At 36.4% G+C, this 27,346-nt stretch overlaps 1 protein-coding gene across 3 annotated transcripts; it reads left to right on the top strand.

Moving 5' to 3' along the window:
* Positions 1–21,298: 21,298 nt before the first annotated feature.
* Positions 21,299–25,970, top strand: LOC120086392 (25.3 kDa vesicle transport protein SEC22-1). Of its 3 annotated transcripts, none has more exons than XM_039043019.2 (6): positions 21,299–21,727; positions 22,420–22,630; positions 23,166–23,326; positions 23,460–23,606; positions 23,930–24,006; positions 25,543–25,970. In XM_039043019.2, exons 1-6 carry the CDS (start codon positions 21,670–21,672, stop codon positions 25,624–25,626), a joined length of 738 nt encoding a protein of 245 aa, XP_038898947.1. In that variant the 5' UTR covers positions 21,299–21,669; the 3' UTR covers positions 25,627–25,970. The 3 variants fall into 3 exon arrangements, with proteins under 3 accessions (XP_038898947.1, XP_090174142.1, XP_090174141.1); XM_090318016.1 differs by having other exon boundaries at positions 21,301–21,600; XM_090318015.1 differs by having other exon boundaries at positions 21,371–22,096.
* Positions 25,971–27,346: the final 1,376 nt, after the last annotated feature.

Here is a 27,346-nt window from a genome sequence, read left to right as displayed (position 1 = left end):
GCAAGGCATTCATAATGATTATAAACAGCCTAAGTGGCATGCTCAATGCGTTGTCCATTCATTGCTACTTCTTTTATATAACACTTATACAAAATAACAATGAAACAAGCAAAACATGCTTCCATTCACCCTTACACTATAATACTTATAATAAAAGGATGATGCTGATAATGCTCACTGCATACAAAATATAACTCTTATATTTCATGATGCATGCGCATGCTTTCAAGTAATTTCTTCATGTAATATTATAACATTTATAATACATGATGCATGAATAATTGCACAAACACTTTGGCATATAAGCACCATACATCACATGTATAAGAAACCAATGATGATGAACCGGGTAAAATTTGCTTAAAAATACAAAAAATAAAGCTCACTATTATAAAGACAAGCAATCTCTGGTTCAAACAGGCGAACTAGGTCTTGAACCGCTCGGGCAAAGCATCGCGTCTCCAACCATCATGTAATAAACTCCCCACGATCGTTTACATGATAAAACAAACGCTTTGCTCTATCGCTTACCAACGCTCCCAGAGCTAAACGATCATTTAGCATTTACTATACGATAATTTAGAAAAATCTAAACGATCATTTAGCTACTACTAAACGATCGTGTACCTTTTACTAAGCGATGAAGCCTGAGGTACACGATCGCTTAGCGCGCTCCGCACAATGCCCGCCTTCCGCGATTGTCTAAACGACTACGATGCCACAAAGCACCATTGCCTAAGTGATCACTTAGCTAGCGCCTCCGTATCGTATACGCGTGATCATGTAGGTAGTAACTAAGCGATGAGGCTTGCTAACTACATAATCGTCTAGTGCGCGCCTTTTACTAAACGATGAGCATCACATGCTCCCACTACGATCGTCTACCTCTAGTGCCTATGCGATCGCGCAACCAACGCTACGCGATAGAGTAAACGATTTACCCCAACCCTTAGCATTAGCTAAACGATCGTTTAGTAAATACTATACGATCATTTAGGAAAATCTAAACGATCGCTTAGTTAAATCCCAACGATCGTTTACCTGGGCTACACGATACGACCAATGCTTGGTCTTCTTCTTCGTTGAGAACCACATCTCCATGCTTCGAAACTTCATCACGAATGACTCAACTAACTCAAACTCTTTGAATTACAGACTCGATTGCAAAGTTAATTATGCCCAAAAACACATGGGCCCTTACAAATTAACACTATGTAATTTAGAAAGCTTTAACTAAAGGCAATTAAACCCGAAACATTCATCAACTCCATCCATAAAGGCAGAAAACAATTAACCACAAATACAGAAACCCACTGTAACTGCAAATGAAGTTCAAAACAGACTTGTAATTTGGAATATCAGAACAATTTAGCTTTGATACCAATTGAAGGAAATTGAGCAGAAGACTAGATCATTCCAAATTACAATCATGTATGAACATTACAAATTACAGTCGTATACAGAAACAAATGGTATGAAATTAGTACATAAATTATAGCATGAAAACTACAAATGAACAAGGAAAATATTACGAACATTTGTAGACTCGCCTCCACGCTCTTTGCTCATGAACGCTCGAACACAGCAACCTCGAACACTCGAACAACACGACCGCTCCATAGCACGAATACCGTGCACTCGTCCTCAACGATCGCCTCGGTCACAAACTCTCCAGTAACACGAATGGTCTCCACAGAACCTCGACGGCGTCGAGTTGAGTAAGACACCACCAAGAAGGCTACCTTGGTATTCTTGGTGTGAGAATTCAGAGGGTGTGCTCTGTGTGGACTTGGTATGAGGCAGACGAAAGAGGAATGAACAATCGTGTACACGATTGGGTAAGTGGGAGAAGACTGGACCTATCGTATAGGTCGATGCCTAATCGTTTAGCAAAAGCTAAACGAACGTCTAGCAAAAGCTAAACGATCGTTTAGTACCGTCTCTATCGCCTACAAACACTACCAATCGTTTAGCTCGCTGATAATTTGTAGAAATACAAGTTATTTATGCCACTTATCTAGATATCGCGGCCAAAAATTAGTGAATATGCATCGATTGTATGAAAATTAGCTTAGACTTACAATAATTATAAATGATCGCAATTACACCCACTAACACCATAAAGATGGAAGACAAGCCGAATTTTACTCTGTTTTGCAGGAAACCAAGTCACCGCTTGCACTCAAGGCTCACGAAAATCTAATCAATGCATCTCTGTCACACTGCGCCCGTCAATCAACAATGAAGAGATATTACCGCAATGACGGTGCAATGCGAAAGTCGATCTAGAGCCGACTTTCAACCGCATGCGGTAATAAAAAAACACCGCATGCGAACTCACGATCGAAAGATGCAGCTGAGCAACGCAAAAGCGGAGGATTGAGACACGTGTACAACTAACAGTTATGCAGAATTGACGGTCTGATTGCATAAGAGAAGGAATAATATCCCTCCATCTTCGGAATTACCATAATAATCAGTGGAGACCACAAGGCCGGAATCAAAGACCTGTACCTATAAATACCCCATAGATTTCAGAGAAAACTTACGCTACACTATACGGGGCTAATTGCTGCTAAAGTGTTGAGAGAAAAGGCTGAGCTGAACGCTCAAGTGAAGAAATCCGGGAAGAAGACAAGACAAGGCCAAGAGGTGAGTCTCAGATCTAATCTGCCAAATACCCGATCTGAAGCTCTGTGCACAGAAACCTGCTACCGGTGGAGCAAGCCTGAGAGAGAAGCTCTTCCTACCATCATATCCATCCTATCCGGCAAGCAGATCTCCATCGAATCGGTGCCAAGACATTGGCAGTTCTTTGTATCTATTCTGTCTCTTTCATCATTGTATTTCACTTTCTCTTTATCTCTTCATTCACACACCATGTATCAAACGCGTAATAGACATATTAAATGTTTCGATAGCTTTCATATACCATTCTCTGTCTATTTTCGTTCCTCTATTAATCACTTTTTCCATGATGTCTTCTTAATCCCCTGATAGTTAATATGAATCAAACAAGTACTTAATCTATGTTAAACGTATAAAATGCATTTAGCTAAGGCATGCTAGACGACATCTTCACTTGTGAGAGCAAAAGTGAAGATGCCATTCTGATCTATCAAGAGAAGTTTAGAAGAATGTGTTAACTAAAGCGAATAGTACTTCCAGACATGGAAGCAACCTTGCGTTCATTACGTTATTTTGTGTTTCACCACAGACATGTGGGAGCATGGCCAATCACTGAAAGGTGTACGCCAAGAGAAGAGCGGAACAGTATTTCTAGCCTCAACGCAATTGAGAACTTGCACTGTTTATATTATTTATCTTTTTCTTTCTATTATGTTCATAAGACTTGCTGCCGCATTCCAAGTTCTTTGTATAACCTTCGCAGCCAGCCTTGACCCCAGCATCTTGTATCATGAGCCTGTATCTCGTATCATCTAGCTTAGATTTATTATATTTTATTTTATTATTGCATTTTTACTGCTTACTTTATTTTACCGTAAATTATATACTTGTATAAACCCATTTTTAAAGATTGAAAAACCTGGTCGCATATATCACAAAGATACCACAATAACCTAAAACAGTCCCTGTGTTCAACCTTGGATCATACCGAGAAACTTGCGATGAAATTACACTTAGTTCCATCGTAAGGAAACTTGTGACAACGCATGACATACTACGTGAACATTCATAATTAACGTATATCTAGAAGTAGTATCACATCATTTCGAGCATAGAACATCATTAATCATACACGTCAGCATTTTTACAACAAGTTTATGGCGCCGTTGCCGGGGATTTGGTTAACGGTTTATTATTTGAGTGTGTTTTTGGTATTTTGCAAGACAAATCTCTTTGTACTGATTGTTCAACGCAGAGAGTAATCTGACGGCTTGCGAGCGCTGGAGTGATCTAGTGATTTTAAGCGGACCTAGAGATCAAGTGTACTATTCATGCAGAAGTTCATCAGGGCCAAAGTAATTGGTGAAGAAGTATGGCTAATGAAGATATGGCACCCGCAGGAAACCAAATGAGAAATTTACCGGCGCAAGATCCAATTTTTCTTGCGGTAACCATAATATCCCTATGAGGGAATATGTGGCGCCTGATTTTTATAATTTCTCACCAGGAATTTCAAGACCCATGGTTGAGGGGAATGCAAGCTTTGAAATAAAACCTATTATGCTACAAATGATTTAGAATGTGGGACAATTTGGAGGATTACAGGGAGAAGACCCACACGCTCATTTGAAAAATTTTGTAGACATGTGCAGTGCATTCTCCATACTTGATGTGACTCAAGAAAGACTTAGGTTATATCTTTTCCCATACACACTGCAGGATGAAGCAAAGAGGTGGGCTCAGTCACTCGAGCCGAATGAGATTAAAGCATGGGAACAGTTGGTTGATAGGTTCATGAACAGATTCTTCCCTCTAGCCATCAACGTAAGAAGATAAAGGGATGTGTTGAATTTTGAACAAAAGGGTTACGAAACCTTGAGCACTGCCTGGGTGCGATTTCTTCAGTTAGTGAAGAGTTGTCCCCATATCGAGATTCCTAATAGTATTTTGATGGAAACCTTTTACAATGGCTTAGACCAATCAACGCAAGTAGTTGCCGATGCCTCCGCAGAAGGAGGATTAATGAATAAGTTATATAAGGAAGCAAAGAACATATTGAACCGCATCTCGTGACATTCTAACGAGTGAGTTGATAACGGGCTTGAGGTAAGAGGTCCGGAGTAAGAAAGAGTAGAAAGGGTCGATGTGTCAACGAACACAATGAGCGCATTGGTCGAGCAAATGACCACAATGACCTCACTCCTCCAGACAGTGGCTAATCAGCAGGGAACTCTCTCTTAGGGAACAGCGCATTCAAAGTCAATGGTCAGCGGATTAAGCTCTACTATGGTGGCGACTTCGGTCGACGCATGGACACCATTGACTTGGGCAAGCAGGATTAAACCACTTACAGGGGGAGTGATTGCAGTAATTCTAAGAATTTCTTTCAATCAGCTTCCTTATTTATGTTTACTTGCTTTCTTTACAGCTTTCTTTCACCATTTTCTAAATTCCGTTAATTACTGTCTAGTAGGATTAGTCTTTAATGCTTTTTTTTATTATGTACTTTCAACCACTTACAGTCGCATGTATTTCTATTATGTATTTTCTGAAGTAAGAAGAAAGGAAAGTAAACTGGTATGTAATGAGAAAATGGGTGTAGCAAGTGGTACCAAGAAACACTATGCATCCAGTACACCCAAATGCATTGTGGTGAGGGGTGTGTTGCACGCGTATATGTCCTTTGCCCGGCCTTAGTTAAATGCACTATGTCGAGGTACCCTCCAGAAATGTGTTTAGTTAAGGGGTGTGTTGCGGGGATGTATGCATGTTGCCCATCCTTGGCAAAAATGTATCTGCGTTTATTGGAAGCAGGGTGCGAATCTTAATCGTGCATCCTTCCGACTCAAATTTGAAAGAAAAGCTCAAATTCTTTGACTCTTGTACAGGCAACAAAAATTTTTGTATTACGTTCAATTACACTTATTTGTACACTTTGTTAATATTCAATACAATTAGAGTACATGATTCATTCTACTTTTTGCCTATGCCTCTTTTTCTTTATCTTCCTTTGTTAATTTTTGTGATGTTCTTAATCTTTTATTTTTACGATCTTTATTGCGTTGCTATAATGTATTATATGTTTATACTTAGAAATATTTTCCATTCTTAGTAAATTCTGACTAACACTTAGTTAATTCTTAGTTTAGCAACACTTTACCTTTTATCTTTCAAAGTTCTGCTCAAACCTTTTTTTTGAAATTTTCTTCTAAGTGTTTGTCTAATCTATCCAAACAACGCAATGAGAACCTTTCTCATCTTTAAATTTGGGGGTGGGGAAGGTCTGAGCAGATAAGATCAAGAATATGCAGTATTTAAGAAAATGCATCCATTTTCCAAAGATTTTTTTTTTTTAATGCAAAACTCCAATGTTAGCACAAGGGAAAACCTCAAAACTGTCCTAACCTGATAAGAGTTTAGTTGTGAAAGAAGCCTGCTCGTAGTTGGATGTTCGTATGACACCCGTCCGAGCAAGACAAAACGAAGGTGGGTTAAGAACAACGCAGTATGGAAAGAAAAATAAAAGAATGCAAGAGATAACTCCTTTGAATGTCATGAGTTAAAATTGAAATTGGCACACAACCGTAGTTGGATGTCCGCATGACACCCGTGGGGATAAGCCAAAACAAAGAGTGTAACCATGACCAATAGTCTCTAAGTAAATAAATGATGCAAAGTTTTGCTCACCGCATATAGATACATCAAGTTGTTTTGACAAAGAAGAGATAAACATTCTATTTCGAAAACTAGAAAAGCATCTTTGAGCAGAATTTTGTCATATAGAAGAATAAAGTAGGGCTGCTAAGAATTAACATGGTTAGAAGGAAATTGCGATGTCAAGTAATGTGCCTAAGTGTAACAATCGAAGCAACCAATCATCGCAAAAATATAGGATAGGAATTGAGCATGATTGCCTGAGTAGAAGATATGCTCGAGGACAAGCATATATCTAAATTTGGGGGTGTGATAACTTGTAGAAATACAAGTTATTTATGCCACCTTATCTAGATATTGCGGCCAAATGTTAGTGAATATGCGCCGATTGTATGAAAATTAGCTTAGAATTACAATAATTATAAATGATCGCAATTACACCCACTAACACCATAAAGATGGAAAACAAGCTGAATTTTACTCTGTTTTACAGGAAACCAAGTCATCACTTGCGCTCAAGGCTCACGAAAAGCTGATCAATGCATCTCTGTCACATTGCGCCCGTCAATCAACAATGAAGAGACGATTATCGCAATGACGGCGCAATGCAACAGTTGATCCAGAGCTGACTTTCAACCGCATGCGGCAATAAAAATAACATCGCGAGCAAACTCACGATCGAAAGATGTAGCTGAGCAAGCAAAAGTGAAGGATTGAGACACGTGTACAACTAACGGTTGTGCAGAATTGATGGTCTGATTGCATAACAGAAGGAATAATATCCCTCCATCTTCGGAATTACCATAACAATCAGTGGGGACCACAAGGCCGGAGTTAAAGACCTGCACTTATAAATGCCCCATAGATTTTAGAGAAAACTTATGCTACTTGATACGGGGCTAATTGTTGCTAAAGTGTTGAGAGAAAAGGCTGAGCTGAGCACTCAAGTGAAGAAATCTGGAAAGAATACGAGACAAGGCAGAGAGGTGAGTCTCAGATCTAATCTGCCAAATACCCGATTTAAAGCTCTGTGCACAGAAACCTACTATCGGTGGAGCAAGCCTGAAATGAAAGCTCTTCCTACCATCATATCCATCCTATCCGGCAAGCAGATCTCCATCGAATCGGTGCCAAGACATTGACACTTGTTTGTATCTGTTCTGTCTCTTTCATCGTTGTATTTCACTTTCTTTTTATCTCTTCATTCATACACCATGTATCAAACGCTTAATAGACATATTAAATGTTTCGATAGCTTTCATATACCATTCTCTGTCTATTTCCGTTCCTCCATTAATCACTTTCTCCATGATGTCTTCTTACTCCCCTGATAGTTAATATGAATCAAACAAGTACTTAATATGTGTCAAAGGTATAAAATGCATTTAGCTAAGGCATGCTAGACGGCATCTTCACCTGTGAGAGTAGAAGTGAAGATGCCATTCTGATCTATCAAGAGAAGGTTAGAAGAATGTGTTAACTAAAGTGAGTAGTACTTCTAGACATGGAAGCAACCTTGCGTTCATTATGTTATTCTGTGTTTCACCATAGACATGTAGGAGCGTGGCCGATCACTGAAAGGTGTACACCAAGAGAAGAGCGAAACATTATTTCTAGCTTTAACGCAATTGAGAACTTGCTCTATTTATATTATTTATCTTTTTCTTTCTATTCTATTCATAAGACTTGCCGCTGCATTCCACGTTCTTTGCATAACCTTCGCAGCCAGCCTTGACCCCAGCATCTTGTATCATGAGCCTGTATCTCGTATAATCTAGCTTAAGTTTATTGTATTTTATTTTAGTATCGCTTTTTACTGCTTACTTTATTTTACCGCAATTTATATACTTGTACAAACCCATTTGTAAAGATTGAAAATTCTGGTCGCATATATCACAAACATACCATAATAACCTAAAACAGTCCCTGTGTTCGACCTCGGATCATACCGAGAAACTTGCGGTGAAATTACACTTGGTTCCATCGTAAGGAAACTTGTGACAACGCATGACATACTACGTGAACATTCATAATTAACGCATATCTAGAAGTAGTATCACATCATTTCGAGCATAGAAGATCATCAATCATACACATCAACGTTTTTACAACACTCGCTCAAGCTGTCACTTAGTAAATCTGTATTTACTTGACAGCTTCCATGAGATTTTTTTCCGAGATAGAAAATCTCCAAAATCAATTTTTACAAAAAACTTACTAAAATTAGGAAAATAATTTTTCTTTTATCTCACGGTTACCATGAACCACCAATAACTACCCACTCAATTGGTTATTAGAGAAAAAGATTTAATATCCAATAATTAATATTATTATAAATATAAATGATAACCAACTTATCATACTATATTTATAACCTATATTTCATCTCATGAAACATATAAACCATAGTTCTTTTTCTATTCCATGGTACTTAATGTAAATCTCATTTACATTAATCCTCCACTAGATGTATCTCATACATCATACCGATCATATCATATATAATCAAAATACCTCTTGTCAATTTGAACATTTCAAATCAACACCAAGAACTGATCCTCAACTGAATCCATTGAGCTACCAAGGGGACCTTATGGACCTGTAGCTCGAAGTTTCAACAGTATGTGAATAACTGACTAAACTCTTTAGTCACGAGATCCACCTTTTGTTAACTATCAGGCACTCCACTAAGGACCGACAACGGAACTCTCCTTACTACAGATATATTATGTGTCCATCTTAACCAATCAGTACTGCGACAACCCTTCATAGATCACTCGTAAGTACAACTCGGCCAATAATCGTTATGCCCCTATAGTTACATCTAACTTCTTAAGTACCACTGATCCCTCTAATGAACATAAGTCATAGTCCTACTATGACTGAATCTTCTCTTCCAAAGAGAAATTGTGACCACTATGTTCAAGCCCCGGAATCAGCTCGTAAGAGAGTAATCTCTCTACTTATCCCTGCTTCGGGAAAAAGGTGAATTCCATCTTATGGATTGAGTTCCTAGCTCCCAGATCAGACAAGTCCCCAAAAAAGTAGGCATGTTGAGTTGGCAATCTGGCCACTCTCACCCATACTAATCAAAGGACCGCCCTCAAAGGCAGGAGTTCCTAAAACACTCAAGATTGAAATCGTGTCACCTATGGTCGTTTAAGTGAGTTGTAAGTCTCTAGTATCAACAACGTTATATATAGAGTCTAATCATCTTGTAGTCCAGGTCTTATACAAACTCTTTGTATAGGACACCCCGCTCGTATGTCTCTACATGAATGGTTAGGATCTACCATTTGTAGTAGTTTACAATACTTGTAAATCTCTACAAAGCAGACCGTATCCATAGTGTCACCAGGATCAGGTATCCCACCTTAATCCTTATACTACAGACCTATTTAGGTTATCACTTAAGGCATGATCCACTTTTATATCACTTATACATGCTTAAGTTCACATAAGATAACAAAGGAGCTTTGTTTATTGGATATGAGTAAATTTCCAAAATTAAATAACAATTATTTTATTCATTAAACAATGTGTATCTTTACAAAACAATGAGACTCCGGGAGAATTAGGACACCAATCCCAACAAAAGATAGGTCTATTTTGGCATTTGGTGGTTTTTGGGGGGTCATGTTACATTTTGAGGTAGGTGACTTAAGGGAAATTTAAGATAATTTTAAGTATGGATTTAAGTCTAACGGGTTCAATTATTTTTTTTTTGGTTCAGGTGGTAGTGGTTGATTTAGGGTCTCTCAAAAACTAAAAAGGAGAAATTAATCTGCTTACGCTGAGGTAAGTGATTTCCTACCGATTTGACCTCACACCTAAACATGTGTTACTACTGGTTCCTATGTTGTATGAGATATCTTAATATGACTGTTGGTTAGTTGAAAAGGTTGGAAGCTTACGCTTATGTTATGTGATCTTAGCATGATTTATGCCCTTGCTGGTATGCTTATGTTTGTATGAGATTGCAGTAACTGTTAGCACTTTCATTGGGCTATGCACATCGTATGTTGCGAGCCTTCAGGCTCACACCTTATGCTTATGTATGGTGTCCCCCTGAGACCACTACTTATTTTAATGATTAGGCCCTCCGGAGTCACACCTTATGAAAGCGTGCCTTCGGGTTCGTCCCTTATGCTTATGCCTATGCCTATGCCTACGCCTATGATGCCATTGTGCACTTGTGTCCCGATGGGAAGGCTAACAGATCATTGAGTGGGCCTAGTAGTGGGTGGCTTACTAAGTATATATATATATTCACCCCCTTTTTTTCCTCTCATATTTTTCAGGTAAAGGTAGAGATAGACCGGCGCATGATAAGAGAGATCCGTGACCTGGCCATTTGAACGAGTCCTTGCTTCCGCGCTTAGGTTTCATTTTGCTAGTGTCTCGTCTAGAAGTTAGGCATTTTAAAAACCTATGATTTCTCCTTAAATTCATTTATTGATTTATTTAAATGCTATTTATTTAAAGTTAGGTTAGGGGTACCCTAAACAATGAATCGTTTTGTTTTATAAATTCTCTGTTTTTCTTTTTGAAGTTTTCTTCCTTATTCTGTTGAGTTTTATTTAACGTAATAACTTTATTTATTTATTTTTCCTTTCTCTTTTACCTAAATTTCGTTCAAAAAATATATTACCAAGCATATACATGTATAGAGTAGCGTCTTGAAAATATATTAGAAATTAGGGTCGTTACATTAACGAACCTGGAAAGCCAACAGAAATTCGTATAAATTATCTGACTCAGATGACTTACTATTCGCAGGCTTCTTCTTGTATATTGCAAATTTCCCTTTAAGTGCACCGTGTAAGCTACCCAGAGTTTTCGTAAATATCATGTCACCCTAGACATAGCTACAAAAGTCATCCCATACATCAGTCAACCTCAACATGGTCCAGTTCATATGTTGTCTCTTTTCCCTCCCTATCATTGCCAACTCGATGAAATAAAATATGACCATCTTCACCGCATCCTCATCACTCTCGAACTCATAATTCGGAAAATCCTTGTCCAACTCCATTCATGTTGGACCTATCACTCAAGTACAACTTTCTAAGCCTAAGAGCTCTATCCTGATCAAACTCAACTACAACCTGTCAATATATCAAACTCCTCTTGCCTGAAAGAAAGCTTCTTCCCCAATAACTTAAAGCCAATGACGTCTTCCCTATCCTTTTGTACCTCCCTCAAAAGAATTTAATGGCACAGAGACCCATTAAAAACTAACTTAACATCCAAAAATGACAAAAAACAGTCTGCCTAAACATGTACAATTTTCTAGGTGTTAACTTCTTCTTAATATTCGAGATTATTTTCGTCAGATTAGAACAACAAGTCAGATTTGCCAGAAAATAGTCAGAAGTACAGATCTTAGGTACCAATGCCATCTGTCACACAGACCATAAACTAGAAATTGAACTCAACAATCGATTAGGCAAAACAACAACATAACAAAAGCATTATATTTGGAATTTGCCTTAAATCTCGAGGTAAAACTCACCCATCTATTGGGATTTATGCCCTAAATCCTCGTAATTTATAAGTTGATTAATTTAATAATCAATTATGTAATAATAAATTCCATTAACCGAAAAATTCAAGGTCTTGATCATGTATGTAGTTGATATAAGGTGGATCATGTTCAAGAAATAACTTAAGGGGTTGTTTGGTTGGAGGATTTTTTGCATGGGAATTGACATAAGTATCTAATTCTCATGCTTATTTCACAATTTTTAATTCTTTGCTTGGGAATAAGCTATTCCCAGCATCCTCATTTCCCACAGATAAGGGTTTTCTATTCCGTTCCAAAACTATGAGTTTTCCCTTTTCCCCTTTCTATCTGTTTTTCATTTTACATATAATTTCACTTTGAATATAGTTAATTAATTAATTAATTAATATTAATTTAACAGAAATAATATAAATATTTATTTTAATAAATCAATAATGATTTATTAAAATATTTACTTAACTTATTTTTATAATAAAAATTTATTAAATGAATGGAATTTTTTTTTTACATAAATTATTAATTTATTAGCCAACTCTAACTTAAATATATTTAATTAGTAAACTAGGATTAGTTAAATTTAGTTAGTATTAAACTTCATTTTTCAATAATATAATTTATTACTTTATTTTTTTTTAATAATCAAGTAATTATTTATTGAGATTAATTTTAATTTAATCATTCATTATGAACATATAATCATCACTGATTATTTATAAGAAATTAATTATTTACTGTGATTAACTTTTATTACTTCATTCATTATTAACATATCATATTTACAAAATACTTTTTAGTATTCATTATTAATATATCATATTTTTATGGCATTTTCTTCCCTTTTTATATATTATATTGTCCACTAAAATATATTTTCTTATATTATTTAATTAAAATTAAAATTACTAATGTTGAACTTAATTAATAATAAAAATGATTAATATTAGATTATAATTAGTATGACGTTCATTAAATGCATTAATTGGTTAATTTTAATTATAAATTACTCAGTCTTCAAATATTTATAATTAAAATTATTATTCATTTGTAATTAACTTTTTATTGATATATTAAATGCTGTTTATTCTTTAAATTATTAATCTATTATAGTTATAATAAGATTTTCATGTTTACTTACATAATTAAACACAAACATAATTTTTGTTCATAAAATTCTAATAGCATTGCCATGCACAACTAAACATAGTCATCTTTGATTTCCAGACATCCTATTCCAAGACATTTTATTTCTAGACATTCTTTATTCCCAGTCATCTATAAAACCTTAAACCAAACGACCCCTAAAAGTCTATAGTATATGGATAAGGTTGGGTGTCTTATCCTTGTGACACTATGGATACAACCCACTTTGTTATAGTTACAAATGTTTTGATCCAAACCGTTCATGTGGAGACATATGTGTGGAGGTATCTTATATAAAGAGTTTGTATAAGACCAGACCACGAAATACTTAATCTCTTTTTGTAAATCCGTTAATTGATTAGATTAATATTTCGTAGGATGATCATGTGCAGAAGTGTTATCCAATAGGATTAGGAGTAACTATAGAGTTTTATAAATAGAGTCATTGGGAGCCCTCATAGGACATAATCTCTACAAGAATAATCTTTACGATTACTCTAAAACTCCATTCTTTCAAGAAACGTTTTCCACAAGCTAATCCTTTCTAGAGTTATAGCAAGGAAGAAAGTCAGCTTGCCAGAGTCATAGTAAGAAAGAAAGTCAGATCCTTGCCAGAGTCATAGCAAGGAAGAAAGAGACTACCTGTTTGAGGAAGAGATTTTGCTGCAATTGTGGATCGACAAAGGTATATTGCTTGATTTTTTTCTTGTCTACTTGATTTTTAATTGTTTCAAGAAATCAAAGAAAACGATCACACGCTTTCATTAGGATTCAATTCCTTTCAAGATCGTGTAATAATATGAAGAATTCAGGTCATTTACACCAGCGTGCCATGAGATTTTTGGTCCTATTCTGTATAAGATCTCGGGGATGATCTCGAGCCACATTTACCCTGAGATCATATACAGAATGCCCAAAACTCAATAGTCAACCTAATCTTGGGACACATTCAATACATCTCGGCCCATTCCATCTAATCTCACCCAAGATTCAAACATATTTCTCTTGAGATAAGATGAAGTAGGATGAAGTATCTGTTGGGATTGGTGTCCTAGTTCTCCCGGAGTCTCGTAGTTTGTAAACTTTGTACACATTGTTATTAATAAAATAAAAGTTATTTTATTTGCATTTACTCATATCCAATAAACAAAAATTCATGGTTATTGTATGTAAACTTCAACATGTATATGAGATATACAAATGGATCATGCCTTATGTAATATCCTAAAAGGACCGTAGTATAAAGATAAAAGAGGGATACCTTATCTTGGTGACACGACGATACGACCCGTTTTGTAAAGGTTTACAAGTGTTGTAAACTACTATAGATGGTCTGATCCTGACCATTCATGTGGAGACATGCGAGCGGAGGTGTCCTATACAAAGAGTTTATATAAGACTGGACCACGAGATGAATAGTCTCTTTATATAACGCCATTGATACTTGAGACTTACATCTCACTTTAACGACCATAGGTGACATGACCTTAATCCCGAGTGTTTTGGGAACTCCTGCATTTGAGGGCAGTTCTTTGATTAGTATGGGTGAGAGTGGCCAGATTACCAACTCAACAAGCCTACCTTTTTGGAGATTTGTCTGATTGAGGAGCTGGGAACTCAGTTATACAAGATGGAATTCACTCCTTCTTCGAAGCAAGGGCAAGTAGATAGATTGCTCCCTTAAGGGTTGATTCTAGGTCTTGAACATAGTGGCAACATCCTTTCTTTGGAAGAGAGGACCTAGTCATAGTAGGACTATGACTTATTGTTCATTAGAGGAATCAGTGGTACTTAAGGAGTTAGATATAACTACAGAAGAAAAACGGTAAATTGGCCCAACTGTACTTACGAGCGATCTGTGAAGGGTTATCGTACTGTCGATTGGTTGATATGGACACATAAATATATCTGTAGTAAGAAGAATGCAGCTTCCGATCCTCAGTGGAATGCCCAACAGTTAACGGATGGTGGATCCCATGACTAAAGAGTTTAATAAGTTATTCACGTACCATTAGAGCTTCAAGCTACAGGTCCATAAGGTACCCTTGGTAGCTCAATGGATTCAAGTTGAGAATTAGTTCTTGGGGTTAGTTTGAAGTGTTAAAATTAACAAGAAGAATTTCAATTATATATGATATAATGGGTGTGATGTATGAGATACATCAAGTGGAGGATTATGTAAATATGATTTACATTAAGTACCATAAAATAGAAAAAGAACTATGGTTTGTATGTTTCATGAGATGAAATATTAAAACTATAGGTTATAAATATAATATGGTAAGTTGGTTATCATACTTATTTATAATAAATCAATTATATGATAATTATCTCTTTTTCTCTAATAACTAATTGAGTGAGAGGTTATTGGTAGTTTTATGGTAACCGTGAGATAAAAGGAAAAATGTTTTCCTAAAATTAGGAGTTACTTCATTCGGAAAGTTTCTCACGGACAAGCTATCAAGTGAAAGTGTTTCACTAAGTGATAGTGTGCAGAGACTAAACGATCGTGGAACATTGACTATACGATAGTTCATCCGCTGATCGTAGCTAAAAAATCGCGTGGCTAAGTCTATACGATTGGTTGCCATTTACTACACGATCGGGCACATCGTCTATGCGATAGGCAACTTTCTATCTCCCACTTGCTCGATCATCTACACAATCTTTGTCCTCTAGTCTCTTCTTCAAGCCAAGTTCATACAGAGCCTATAACTTCTAGATTCTCACACCGAGAATACCAAGGTAACCATTGTGGTGGTGTCCTCACTCAACTCGATTGGTTTTGAGGAGCCGTTGGTCGTTCGTTGTGTTCGTGCTGGAGATCGTGTTGTTCTGGTCGTTGTGTTCGAGAGTTGCTATTCTTGGACGCTTGGAGATTGATTGAGGGATTCATGAAGAATGTTTCTTCAAAGGTATGCATACTCTATCCCTTGATACTCTTGTTAGCATGTTGTAATTTCGTGTTGTGCATGATCTGTTAGTTTTCGTTTTAAGACTGTGATTGTTTATGTTCAACTCGAATGAAATTTAGAATGATCCTTTTGCTGTTCATGGAAATCCCCGTGCTTGATTTCCTTTAATTGGTATCAGAGCCAGGTTGTTATGATATTCCAAATTTCACTTTTGTTTTGAACTTCTTTTACAGTTGTGGTGGGTTTTAAGGTTTCTGCATTGCATATAAGTGTTAAATGCGTTTGTGGATGTGTTAATGAATGTTTACGGGTTAATTGCCTCTGTTTAAAGCTTTCTTTATGATTACAAAGTATTAATTTGTAAGGACCCCTGCGTTTTTGGGCATAATTAACAAGCAATCGAGTTTGTAATTCAAAGTGTTTGACGTTGTTGAGTCGTTCGTGATGAAGTTTTGAGGCATGTAAAGGAACTCTTATCAAAAAGTACCTATGAGTGGAAGCAAGATCGTTCCAAATTCATTGTGACAGAAATACAAGCATTCACAAATACAAACAAGTTATGCATTCAGAACAAATTATGGCATGCTTTTAACAATAAATTAAATACAAAGGAACGATATACTTACCTTTGAAGAACTCTTCTTTTGTCTTTCTCTCGCTCTCGTTTGGATTAGCACCTCTCACTGTCACTACAATCGTCTACCCAAATCTCTCGTTGTCACTTAGCACACGAACAGTCTTCTCCACAAACAAGCAGCCTCTTGGACCCCACCACTCAGTGACCTTGGTATTCTCGGAGTGAGAATTCAAAAAGTGTGGGCTCTGTTGGATTTGGTAGAGGGAAGGGGGAAATAATGATCGCACTCAACGGCCAAGCAAGTGGGAGAGGTTTGTGTCTATCGTATAGACTTGTGCTTGATCATTTAAAAAAGGTACATGATCGTTTAGGAAAAGCAGCTTGATAATTTACACGATCGTTTAGAGAATCTCGTTAGGGCGCGTGTACACGATCTTTTAGACAAACATTTTGGGTTGTCATGTAGTCTCTCATGAGCTAAACGATAGGCAGAGTACTCAGAAGATACGATTCTCCGATTCTATTCCAAAATGAAAACATTTTTCATTTTATCCTTCAGTTATGAAAACTGAATAAAACCTCTCACTTTCACGCACGGTTAAAGAGAAAACCGCCAATAATTATCTCATAATTGTTTTAATTATAAATAAATATAATAACTAACTTATCATATAATATTTATAACATATAGTTTTAATACCACATCATATGCAACATTTAAACCACTCCTTTACTTGATATAAATCATATTTATATCATTTTCCTCTAATTAATGTATCTCATACATCATGTCAACTACATCATATGTAATTGAACCAATTTAATCATATCATATATAATCAAACTCCCTTTTGTCAATTTGAACACTTCAAACCCATAAACTGATTCTCAACTTGAATCTACTGAGCTACCAAGGGGATCTTATGGACCTATAGCTTGAAGCTTCAATGGTACGTGAATAGCTGACTATACTCTTTAGCCAAGAGATCCACCATCCATTAATTGTCGGACACTTCATTAAAGATCGACAGTTGCACTCTTCTCACCACAGATATATTTCTGTGTCCATGGATATAACCAGTCAACAATACGACAACCCTTCTCGTAAGTACAGTTGGGCCAATTTACCGTTTTTCCCCTATAGTTACATCTAACTCCTTAAATACCACTGATCCCTTTAATGAACAATACATCATAGTCCTATGATGAGTGGACACCTCTTGAGCCATGAGAAGGTGTGTGGTGCCACATCGTTTAAGCCTCGAAATCAGCCCTTAAGGGAGCAATCTATCTACTTACCCTACTTCGGGGAAGGAGTGAATTCCATCTTGTGCAACTGAGTTCCCAGCTCCCAATCAGACGAATCCCCAAAGTGATAGGTTTGAGTCAGAAATCTAGCCACTCGCACCCATGCAAATCAAAGGACTGCCCTAGGCAGGAGTTCCCAACTCACTCAGGATTAAGGTCATGTTACCTATGGTCATCTTAGTGAAGTGAAGTCTCTGTCATGAGTCGTCATATAACAAGAATAAACACGTCGTGGTCCGGTCTTATACAAACTCCTTTGTATAGGACACCCTGCTCGCATATCTCCACATGAATGATCAGAATTGGACTATCTGTAGCACGTCATAACACTTGTAACTATCTACAAAGCAGGCCGCATCCATAGTGTCATCAAGTTAAGGTTTCCCTCCTTTATCCATATACTACAGACCATTTTGGTTATTACTTAAGGCATGATCCACTTGTATATCTCCACATACATGCTTAAGTTACAACGACAATCAGAGATCTTAGTTTATTGGTTTGTGGTTAAGAAAATAAAACATTTCATATTTCATAGACAATAGTGAAGAAAATATCTCATATTATTACATCACAAGCGTTTGTTCAATACATGTGTTTACAAACTACAGAACCCAACGAGAGTTTAGGGCATCAACCCTAACAGCATGGAGATGCAGTTCTAAGCGAGGAAGAAGATAAAAGGTTGGTCGTATCATGTAGCCTAAGGTAAATGATCGTTGAGATTTGGCTAAACGATCGTGTAGAAAAGTTCTATGCAATCATGTAGTATTTACTAAACGATCGTTTAACGTGGGTAAAGAGTTTTCTCTATCGCGTAGTGTTGGTTGCTCGATCACGTGGACGCTGGAGGTAAACGATCGTGTAAAGAATTTAATGCTCATTATTTAATAAAAGGCGCACATACTAAATGATCGGGTAGTTAGCATGCTTCATCGCATAGTCACTGACTACACGATCACGCGGTCTACGATACCTTGGTCGATGTTTAGACGATTGTGTTCACTGCATCGTTCTCGTTTAGTCGATCGCTTAAGGCTTGCATTGCACGTTGTGCGCTGTACGATCGTACCTCATACTTTATCGCATAGTAAAGGTACACGTTCGTTGCTAAACGATCGTTTAGCTCAGGAAGCATTGGTAAACGATTGAGTAAAGCGTTTACTCTCTCGTGTAGGCGATCACAAAGTTTTTGGTTCACGATCAAGGAGACGCGTTTCTTCGTCCGGACGGCTTAAGACCTGGTTCGCCTGTTTGAACCGTAGACTCCTTGCTTTTTGTAATAGTTAACTTTGGTTTTTTTGAGGATTTTAGGCTAATTATCTCGGTTCATCAAATTTTGTTTAATATACATGAGATGTAAGTTGTTTACATGCCATAGTGTATGACATATAGATATGAAACCCACCTTAGGTTATGAAATTATTCATGCATCATATATTATAAGTGTTATAATATAGCTTTTGACATGATGAAATAACAAGAGAGCATGCATATGCATCATGAAATATAAGAGTTATATTTATGCATGTAGTAAGCATATTCATGCTTCATCTTTATATTATAAGTGTTATAGTATAAGGGTGTATGGAAGCATGTTTGCTTGGTTCATTGCTTGGTTGTATAAATATTATATAAAAGTAGCAATGAATGAACAATGCATGGAGCATGACACTTAGGCTAATTTGTAAATGTTATGAATGCCTTGTATATGTTGGCTTCACATTGTGGATGGTTTTGGTTGTTTCTGTTATAAGCGTTACGAACTAAAATCAATATGAAAGAGTTGCATGCAAACTTAGGGGAACTCATGTTTTAAAAGGGTTTTAAAATTGGATTGAGATAGACCTAAGTTCAAAGTTCTAATGGAATTGGCAACCTAGTTTAATCTTTTAAATCAGTTTAATAGGATTAAATTGATTGGCATAAAAAATTAAAATTGTATTAAATCTATCTATAAGGGACCTTTTGTCTAAGGCGGGTTCTGTCTAAGCTGGGGTACTTAAGCTGACGGAAATGGAACACCCCTACCGGGAACCTACCTGGAAAGGTGAATTAGATAGATTTTTTGCAAGCATGCGACAGTTGATCAAAGACTCTGTTAAAGAGCTTAATGGATGATGATCAAAAGTTGTTCAACTATCCAAGATAAAAGTTACTCTTGGGCAAACCTAAAAAGTCACTTAGTTAAAATTCTTAGCCGTGTTTTTTCTAAGTAAACTAAACCCTTGGTTATAAAATACTCAGTGGGAGGAAGAGATATATGTGATAGGTCAATGATTCCACTCACGTTTCTCCTTGAATGTTCACGCCATGAGATTCATGCTTGGCCTCGTGGTGCCCTGGGAGTATCCCCCTTCGGTTGGTGTTTGCATGAGTCAATATCAAGGTGGATGGAAAGAGTATTTATACTAAGTGGGTGAAGGGTGTATGTCAACACGTCCTGTGGTCTTCTTCACTGGTTCGCATTGTGAGATCATTCTTGCACTCCCTCATGGCGCCCTGGGAGCATCCCCCTTCGGATAGGTTTTGTGCAGTTGGTCAATATCAAGGTGAACTCCAGAAGTGGATAGGGTCATTTTAGTTTTTGCCCCAATTGGATTTTTTCCCTTCGTATTGGCTGCATGGGACAGAACTCTAGGGCCTAAAATGACGGGTCACACTTAGACAACTTCCTATCTCCCATTTGCTCGATCGTCTACACGATCGTTGTCATCCAGTCTCTTCCTCAAGCCAAGTTCATATAGAGCCCACAACTCCTGGATTCTCACACTGAGAATACTAAGGTAACTATTGTGGTGATGTCCTTACTCAATTCGATTGGTTTCGAGGAGCCATTGGCCATTTGTTGTGTTCGTGCTGGTGATCATGTTGTTCCGATCGTTGTGTTTGAGAGTTGCTATTCTTGGATGCTTGGAGATTGATCGAGAGATTCGTGAAGAATGTTTCTTTAAAGATATGCATACTCTATCCATTGATACTCTTGTTAGCATGCTGTAATTTCTTGTTGTGCATGACTTGTTAGTTTCCGTTTGAAGACTGTGATTGTTTACGTTCAACTCGAATGGAATTTAGAACGATCCTTCCGTTGCTCATGGAAAGCCTCGTACTTGATTTCCTTCAGTATCTTGAAAATCATCAAATACGGACAAGATACACAAAAAAAGGCCTAAATATTGAACGAAAGAAAATATACAACCCAGATTTCTCATGTATTTTAGATACACTCTAAAACCCTAACCAAATGTTAATTTAAGATGAAACCATATACTAAACGAAGGAAAGAGTGGAATACCTCTATAATAACGATGCTTAAAGATGCAAATAACCGTGGAGACAAGGAAAATTTCAAAGCATATGCAACTAGATCTTACACGAAGTAAGGAGCTGGAATGATTTCCGTTTATATGAAGGGTTTTTTCAAGTAGGGGAATTTTTGTTCTTTCAACTGGCTGGATAATTTGAATTCTTAACATTTCAAATTCAACTTCGAGACCGATCTCATCCAAAAATCTTACTATTTTTGTAATATGAAAACTCGAAATGACTATTATAGAAATTTCCTCGTTTTGCTCAAACTTCTAAATTTTGTCTAAAGCACGTTTTGCGTATTTGACTTGTGGCGAGAACAATGGCTCCATTTTAAGAGACTCGATCGGATTCTGAGCTACACACACCGCGGACAGTAATCCCATTCCCATCGAATTCCTGTCCTTTCACGAACCCTACCTTTGCTTCTTTCCACCATCTTTCTTTTCAGATTCTTCCATCGTCATCACAATTCCGCGGATCTTTGAAAAGAGAACCCCCCCCCCCCCCCCCCCCCCCCCCCCCCCCAATGATATAGCCTGGTAATATCGCTATAATTTTTGTGTTCTTTCTGATTATTTGATCTTTTTTGGTTTTTTTTAGGGAATTGGATGATTGTGGGTTTTCAATTCCCGACGATCTATCGAAGATCGATTAATCAGTTTACCGGTCAGATAGAATTCCTATTGTATTCCGTAGGAAATGCGTGACTCCTTTGTTTTGGACTGCGTTATTGAATGATTGTTGGGATTTGATTTCTTTTCCAATTGTACTTAGAAAAGAAATGGTTAAGTTCTTCGGGATCGGGTATGTTTGATGTGAAACGTCTATTTGTAACCAAATTAGAGTGATAACGACTAGATCCACATCGAAGTTTTCTTGTATTGGTTTATTGTTATCTCTGTACGTTAATGGGGTTGCATTGTGGATTCGAAGAGTTACAGTACCGGTATAGTAATTGGGTGTGTGAATTATACCAAAGAAAATGGGCAATGGTTGGAAATTGGAATAACTTCCTTTTCGAATATTCTAGCAAAGGTACTTTATAAAGTTTACAAGGAGTTATATTCAACTTGTGGCCAATTTGGGATCAATTAACGATGTTTAGAATTTGAAAATAAGATAATAAGAAGATGAATTTGTAAATAAATGCCTTTGGACCTTGCATGAAAACAAATTGTCTCAAGAAAACTACCCAATTGATAACTTTTGTTGCCAGTTATTTCCCCCCTTTGATCTACACCATGTATGCTTCACCCTTGGCTGAGTTATCGACATGGAAACACTCCAATCATACTCAGCTTGATTATTCTCTTCTGTAAGTTATTGTGGCTGACATATTGCAATGATTTTATCCTTAGTTGGGGGACATATCAAACTAAAGATGGTGAAGCTTACAATGATTGCCCGTGTTACTGATGGTCTTCCTCTAGCAGAGGGACTGGATGATGGTCGTGATATGCAAGATGCAGAATTCTACAAGCAGCAAGTGAAGGCTCTGTTTAAGAACTTATCAAGAGGTCAAAATGAGGCTTCAAGAATGTCTATCGAGACAGGCCCATATGTTTTCCAGTATCCATACATGATTGGCCTTTCACATTTAACTTATAGTACTCGTTGGCAGGCTAGTTTTTTGTATATTGAATTTTTGTATCTGCATGTCCTTGATGTCATGGTGTATATTTTACGAAAATAAAGTAGTAAGTAGCTTTCTGTTTGCTCCTTAGTCATTACACCCATTCTGATTGTTGTGGGTTGCGGGAGGCTAAAATGGAAATATGGAAATATGGTTATCCCCATTTCTGTTTGTGTCTTGTTGTGGAAAGGAAATCGTGACCTTGGGGCTTGGGCTAACTAATTTTATCCTGACAATTTGATGGTAGCTTGTGAAAAAGTTTTGGGTTTTATAGACAAAGGAGGTTGATGTTGAATATGAAAACTTATTGGATTTTACCATTTCTTGACTTCAATGTGTAGAGGAATCAACATATAAATGTGTCTTATCAAGTCTTTGAGATTATGGTTTATTGCGTTAAACTGTCTAGAAGATTGTTAGATCAAATTATGCTCTTGACAGACAGCATTTTACCTTGACCTGAGTTTTTAGCTATATAATTGAAGGAAGGGTCTGTTATTTGACTATGTGTGATCGTGCTTATCCAAAGAAACTTGCCTTTCAATACCTTGAAGACCTGAAGAATGAATTTGAACGTGTCAATGGGGCTCAAATCGAAACTGCTGCCCGGCCTTATGCATTCATTAAATTTGGTATGCTTTACTTGGCGGCTTTATATAAATGATTCATTATACTTTGAACCTCTTAGCTTTATTTTACTTTCCTCTTGCTTTATTGAAATTCTTGTTTCCCACCTCCACCTCCACCTACTTTTATGTTCAACAGATACATACATACAGAAGACCAAGAAATTGTACCAGGATACACGCACTCAACGTAATATTGCAAAGTTGAATGATGAACTTTACGAAGTCCACCAGATAATGACTCGCAATGTTCAGGAAGTTCTTGGTGTTGGCGAAAAGTTAGACCGTAAGATATTTTCTTTTATCTTTTAATTTTATTCAAGTGTGGCTATGTAATATCCTATATTAAATCAGTGTGATAAAGCATTATGGATCCCTTTGTTTTCTGTTGATGTGAGTAGTTCAACTATCATTACAAGCTAAATCATATTGTTCCTAGTTCCTAGGTGTGTGAGGATCTTTGTTATTTGAAATGTTAGCATGGATTATATTAATTTATGTTGGGAGAGATAAATATCATTGTGGCTTTCTTGAAGGGGTTTGCAGTATCATGATTCAGCAGTGTCAAAGAAGATAACTTTTTTATTTTAAACTATTAAAATTTTGCAGAGGTCAGTCAAATGTCAAGTAGGTTGACATCAGAATCCCGCATATATGCCGACAAGGCGAGAGATTTGAACCGGCAGGTTAGTGTCATTTTATTGCTTGATGTGTGCTTTCAGTTCTGTCGAAGTTAGAATGTTTGCCTCAAGCATGTGGACTTTGAATGAAAATAATCTTTTGCCAATGGTTTAATGTCAAGTAAACCTTTTGCATGTTTTTAATACTGCTCATGAAGATTGATACTGGTTTGCTAATTGTTTAGAAAATAAGAAACAAAGAATACCATTGAACCAAAAAGGGAATACAGCTTAAAAGCCAGAGGGAAAACTAATCCCTTGCCTAGGAGGCTAGAAAAAAATCCCCTCCAGTCTAAACTGATCAAAAAGCTTCTGTAGTTATGAAAATACTTACGTGAAGCACTTCAAGTGGAAGCTGTCTGCTGTACATTTTGCCAAAAACCATGAAGACTGTAACGAACATCATTAAGAATCCCATTGTTTCTCTCTAACCAAATGAACCAGAAACTGGGTATGCCTTTTTCACAATCTTCTAGCTTTGCCTTTAAGCCACCTTCTCGAAAGCAACTCTGTGAGCCAGTCTGCAACATCATCTTGGTTCTTGGAGACAGGGTTTCATATTTGAATTCTATTTTGATTGTTAGGCATCTCAGATCAAATGTGAAACTCAACTTTTTTTATGGCAAACTTACCCTCCTAATTGAGCTTTGACAATGAGATGGACAGGTTGGTGGCCTGGTCTTGGAGTTGAACTTGAAATTATCTGCTTTGCTAGAAAAGAGACCAGTTTTTTCAGGATTCCATGTCTATCACTTCCAACACCTAACCTGTTAGGTACTTAAGCACCTTGGAGAACCACACCCCAAAGGTCAGCTATTGAGATGAGAGAACCAAATCACTTAAGTACCACACTGGTCATCCCATTCTAACTGGTGTGGGTCAAAGGTAGCCCATACTACCTTGGTTTCTAACAAAAGCTTGGTGGATGGGATCATATGAAGTTTATTCCATGCTCCCTCCTGTGTTAGTCTTCCGGGGAAGGATCCTCTCAACCCCTTGCCCTTAGTCTGTGCTCTCTTTTTTTTGGGAATATATTTGTTTGTTTCCTATAAAAAAGAAAAAAAGTTTATCCCATTCAAATATGCGTATATGAAACAAAGAACTCATATTCTTTTTCTCTGGGGGCCTTATAAATTGAAATAAATGAGTATACTTACTGAAAATGCACTTGGAAGACATTTAAATTGAAATAAATTAATAAATATCAATGATTTATCCTGTTGTGAGATCCAGAATACAGAACGGCATTTTAATCAGAAATTTAAATGTGCCTGAAGTTGTGATTAGTTGTGCAATGTGGTTTGAAGAAAATGTAAGCACAAGACATTGTAGGTCATCACTTTTAGTCTTATCTTTGCTGATTTTCCAAATTTCACGAGTATTTGGACTGTAATGCAAAATTTTGCATGATTTGTTGTTAACTGATCTCATAAACATTGTCAACATCTCTTAGGATGCTTTCTATAAGTTGTTTCTGGAAAGCTTGTCGAAGACCAGACCTAATACTTTTTCTTTTTTCTTTCTTAAAAATTTTGAACCCAGGCTTTAATTCGGAAGTGGGCCCCTGTTGCTATCGTGTTTGGAGTTGTATTCCTTCTATTCTGGTTCAAATCAAAGATCTGGTGATTTCAGTTGCTGTTCCAGTTAATCTTTTTAACTCATTTTCAGGCTTCTCTTTGCTTTTAGCTTTTTGGCTTAATGGGTTCAGATATCAGAGACTTGAAACTGGGGTTAGAGGTGACTTCTAGATTTTACTTAATGGCTAAGATTTCAGAAAAATAGTGTTTTTGGTGGTTACCTTCAAGTGGGGGCGGTGCTGCTTGTACAAGTGTAAGAGCGATATTAAACCTAGTATTCCAGATTTAGACAAAACATGTTTATTCACATTTTGGTTACCTTTTTCCTCCCAATATACATTTTTTGTTCGTTACACATTAAAAAAATACAATTATATTTATTGTATTAGTCTATCTTCCTGTGGCATAATTCATGTTGACTACTTCAAGAGATTTATATCTTTCAGTTTTTCACAGTCAAATTGAAATTAAAAGTGGAGGGGCCGAGTGACCGAAGTAGTATTTAAACTAAAATTTTAAGTGAAATTTGACTGTTGCGAATGAGGAAGAATAAGTGTATGATGTCCGGATTTCTTCTCTTCATTTGTAAATATTTACACTATTTTTTATTATTTATTTCTAGTTTAATGTGAGTATAAGGATTTGAACTTTTTGACATTTTAGATGTTATATGTTTTAACTCGTTCAGTTACGTTCAAACTCATGTTTATACAATATGATCAAGAGGAAGGGAATTTGTGAGAATTTATGCCGGACAGGCAAAAACTTGGTAAAATGAATTGTGATATGATCATGAGGAAGGAAACTTGGTAAAAGAAAATCGACAATCTTCTAAACTAGTGGGATAATCTGAACACGATAAAAATGAAGTAATATGCTCATTATTTATAGCAACCATATTATTCAAGTTTACTGTAGTAAAAAATTGTTTTGGGGCAGCAACTCGAGTATTTTGGGAAAATTTTAATAAAAGCAGCCATCTTCGAATTAATTGCAATATTTTTAAAAATCACTTAAAAATCATAATAGATGTTACTATCAGGTAAAAAATAAATAAATAAATAAAGATATAGTCCATCTTTAAAGTTTTGTAGACATATTACAAATCGACCGATCAACTTCAAATTTTTTAGAAATTACAAAGTGTGTCCTTTGGTCTCCTCATTTCTCTCCTGATTTCATCTCTAACGGTTTTATCTCCCTCTCTTCCTACACCTAATTTGATCTCTTTCTCGGTCTTTCCCTCTCCTTCACTTAATTTTATCTCCTTCTCTCTCCCTCTCCTTCATGAAAGCATCTTCATTTTTCTTAAAAAGTAATTATTATCATTATTTTTTTAAAAAAAATAGACAAGTTTGAGTCTCGAATCCAACATTAAATATAAAAACCAAATGAAAACGAACTTGAAAGTTCTTTTAGTTATCAAATTTGCACATCTTTTACAAATGCTTTCTAAAATTGAGAAACGAGAAACAAAATAATATTTATCAAATAAGTTTATTTCTCAAAAAATAAGAAACGAAAACATTATCAGATGGGTCCATAATTTTTATTTTATTTTTCTTTTTGTAGGACTTAAAAAGTATGAAATCTATTAGTAATAAACTATTATCATTGATAGCCTATAATATTAGTAATAGGCTTCTATCATTGATAGATTACTTCAATCAGTGATAGAAGTCTATTACTTATAGACTTATATCAACTAATATATAATAATTTATTAGTAAATACTTAAGATCAAACTAAAAGTCTAAAACTTATAAAGA

This window comes from Benincasa hispida, chromosome 9 (genome assembly GCF_027475165.1).
Source record: "Benincasa hispida cultivar pf3 chromosome 9, pf3_genome.v1.1, whole genome shotgun sequence".
NCBI lineage: Eukaryota > Viridiplantae > Streptophyta > Magnoliopsida > Cucurbitales > Cucurbitaceae > Benincasa > Benincasa hispida.
Note: the sequence above shows the minus strand (reverse complement) of the source record. Positions and strands in the feature narration are given on the sequence as shown.

Excerpts from the sequence above, each read along its gene's own strand:
- LOC120086392 (XM_090318015.1), top strand. The coding sequence starts at position 21,970 with ATGGGGTTGCATTGTGGATTCGAAGAGTTACAGTACCGGTATAGTAAT. Across the intron at positions 23,327-23,459 it reads TTATGCATTCATTAAATTTG|ATACATACATACAGAAGACC; the intron begins GTATGCTTTACT and ends TATGTTCAACAG. Across the intron at positions 23,607-23,929 it reads TGTTGGCGAAAAGTTAGACC|AGGTCAGTCAAATGTCAAGT; the intron begins GTAAGATATTTT and ends AAAATTTTGCAG.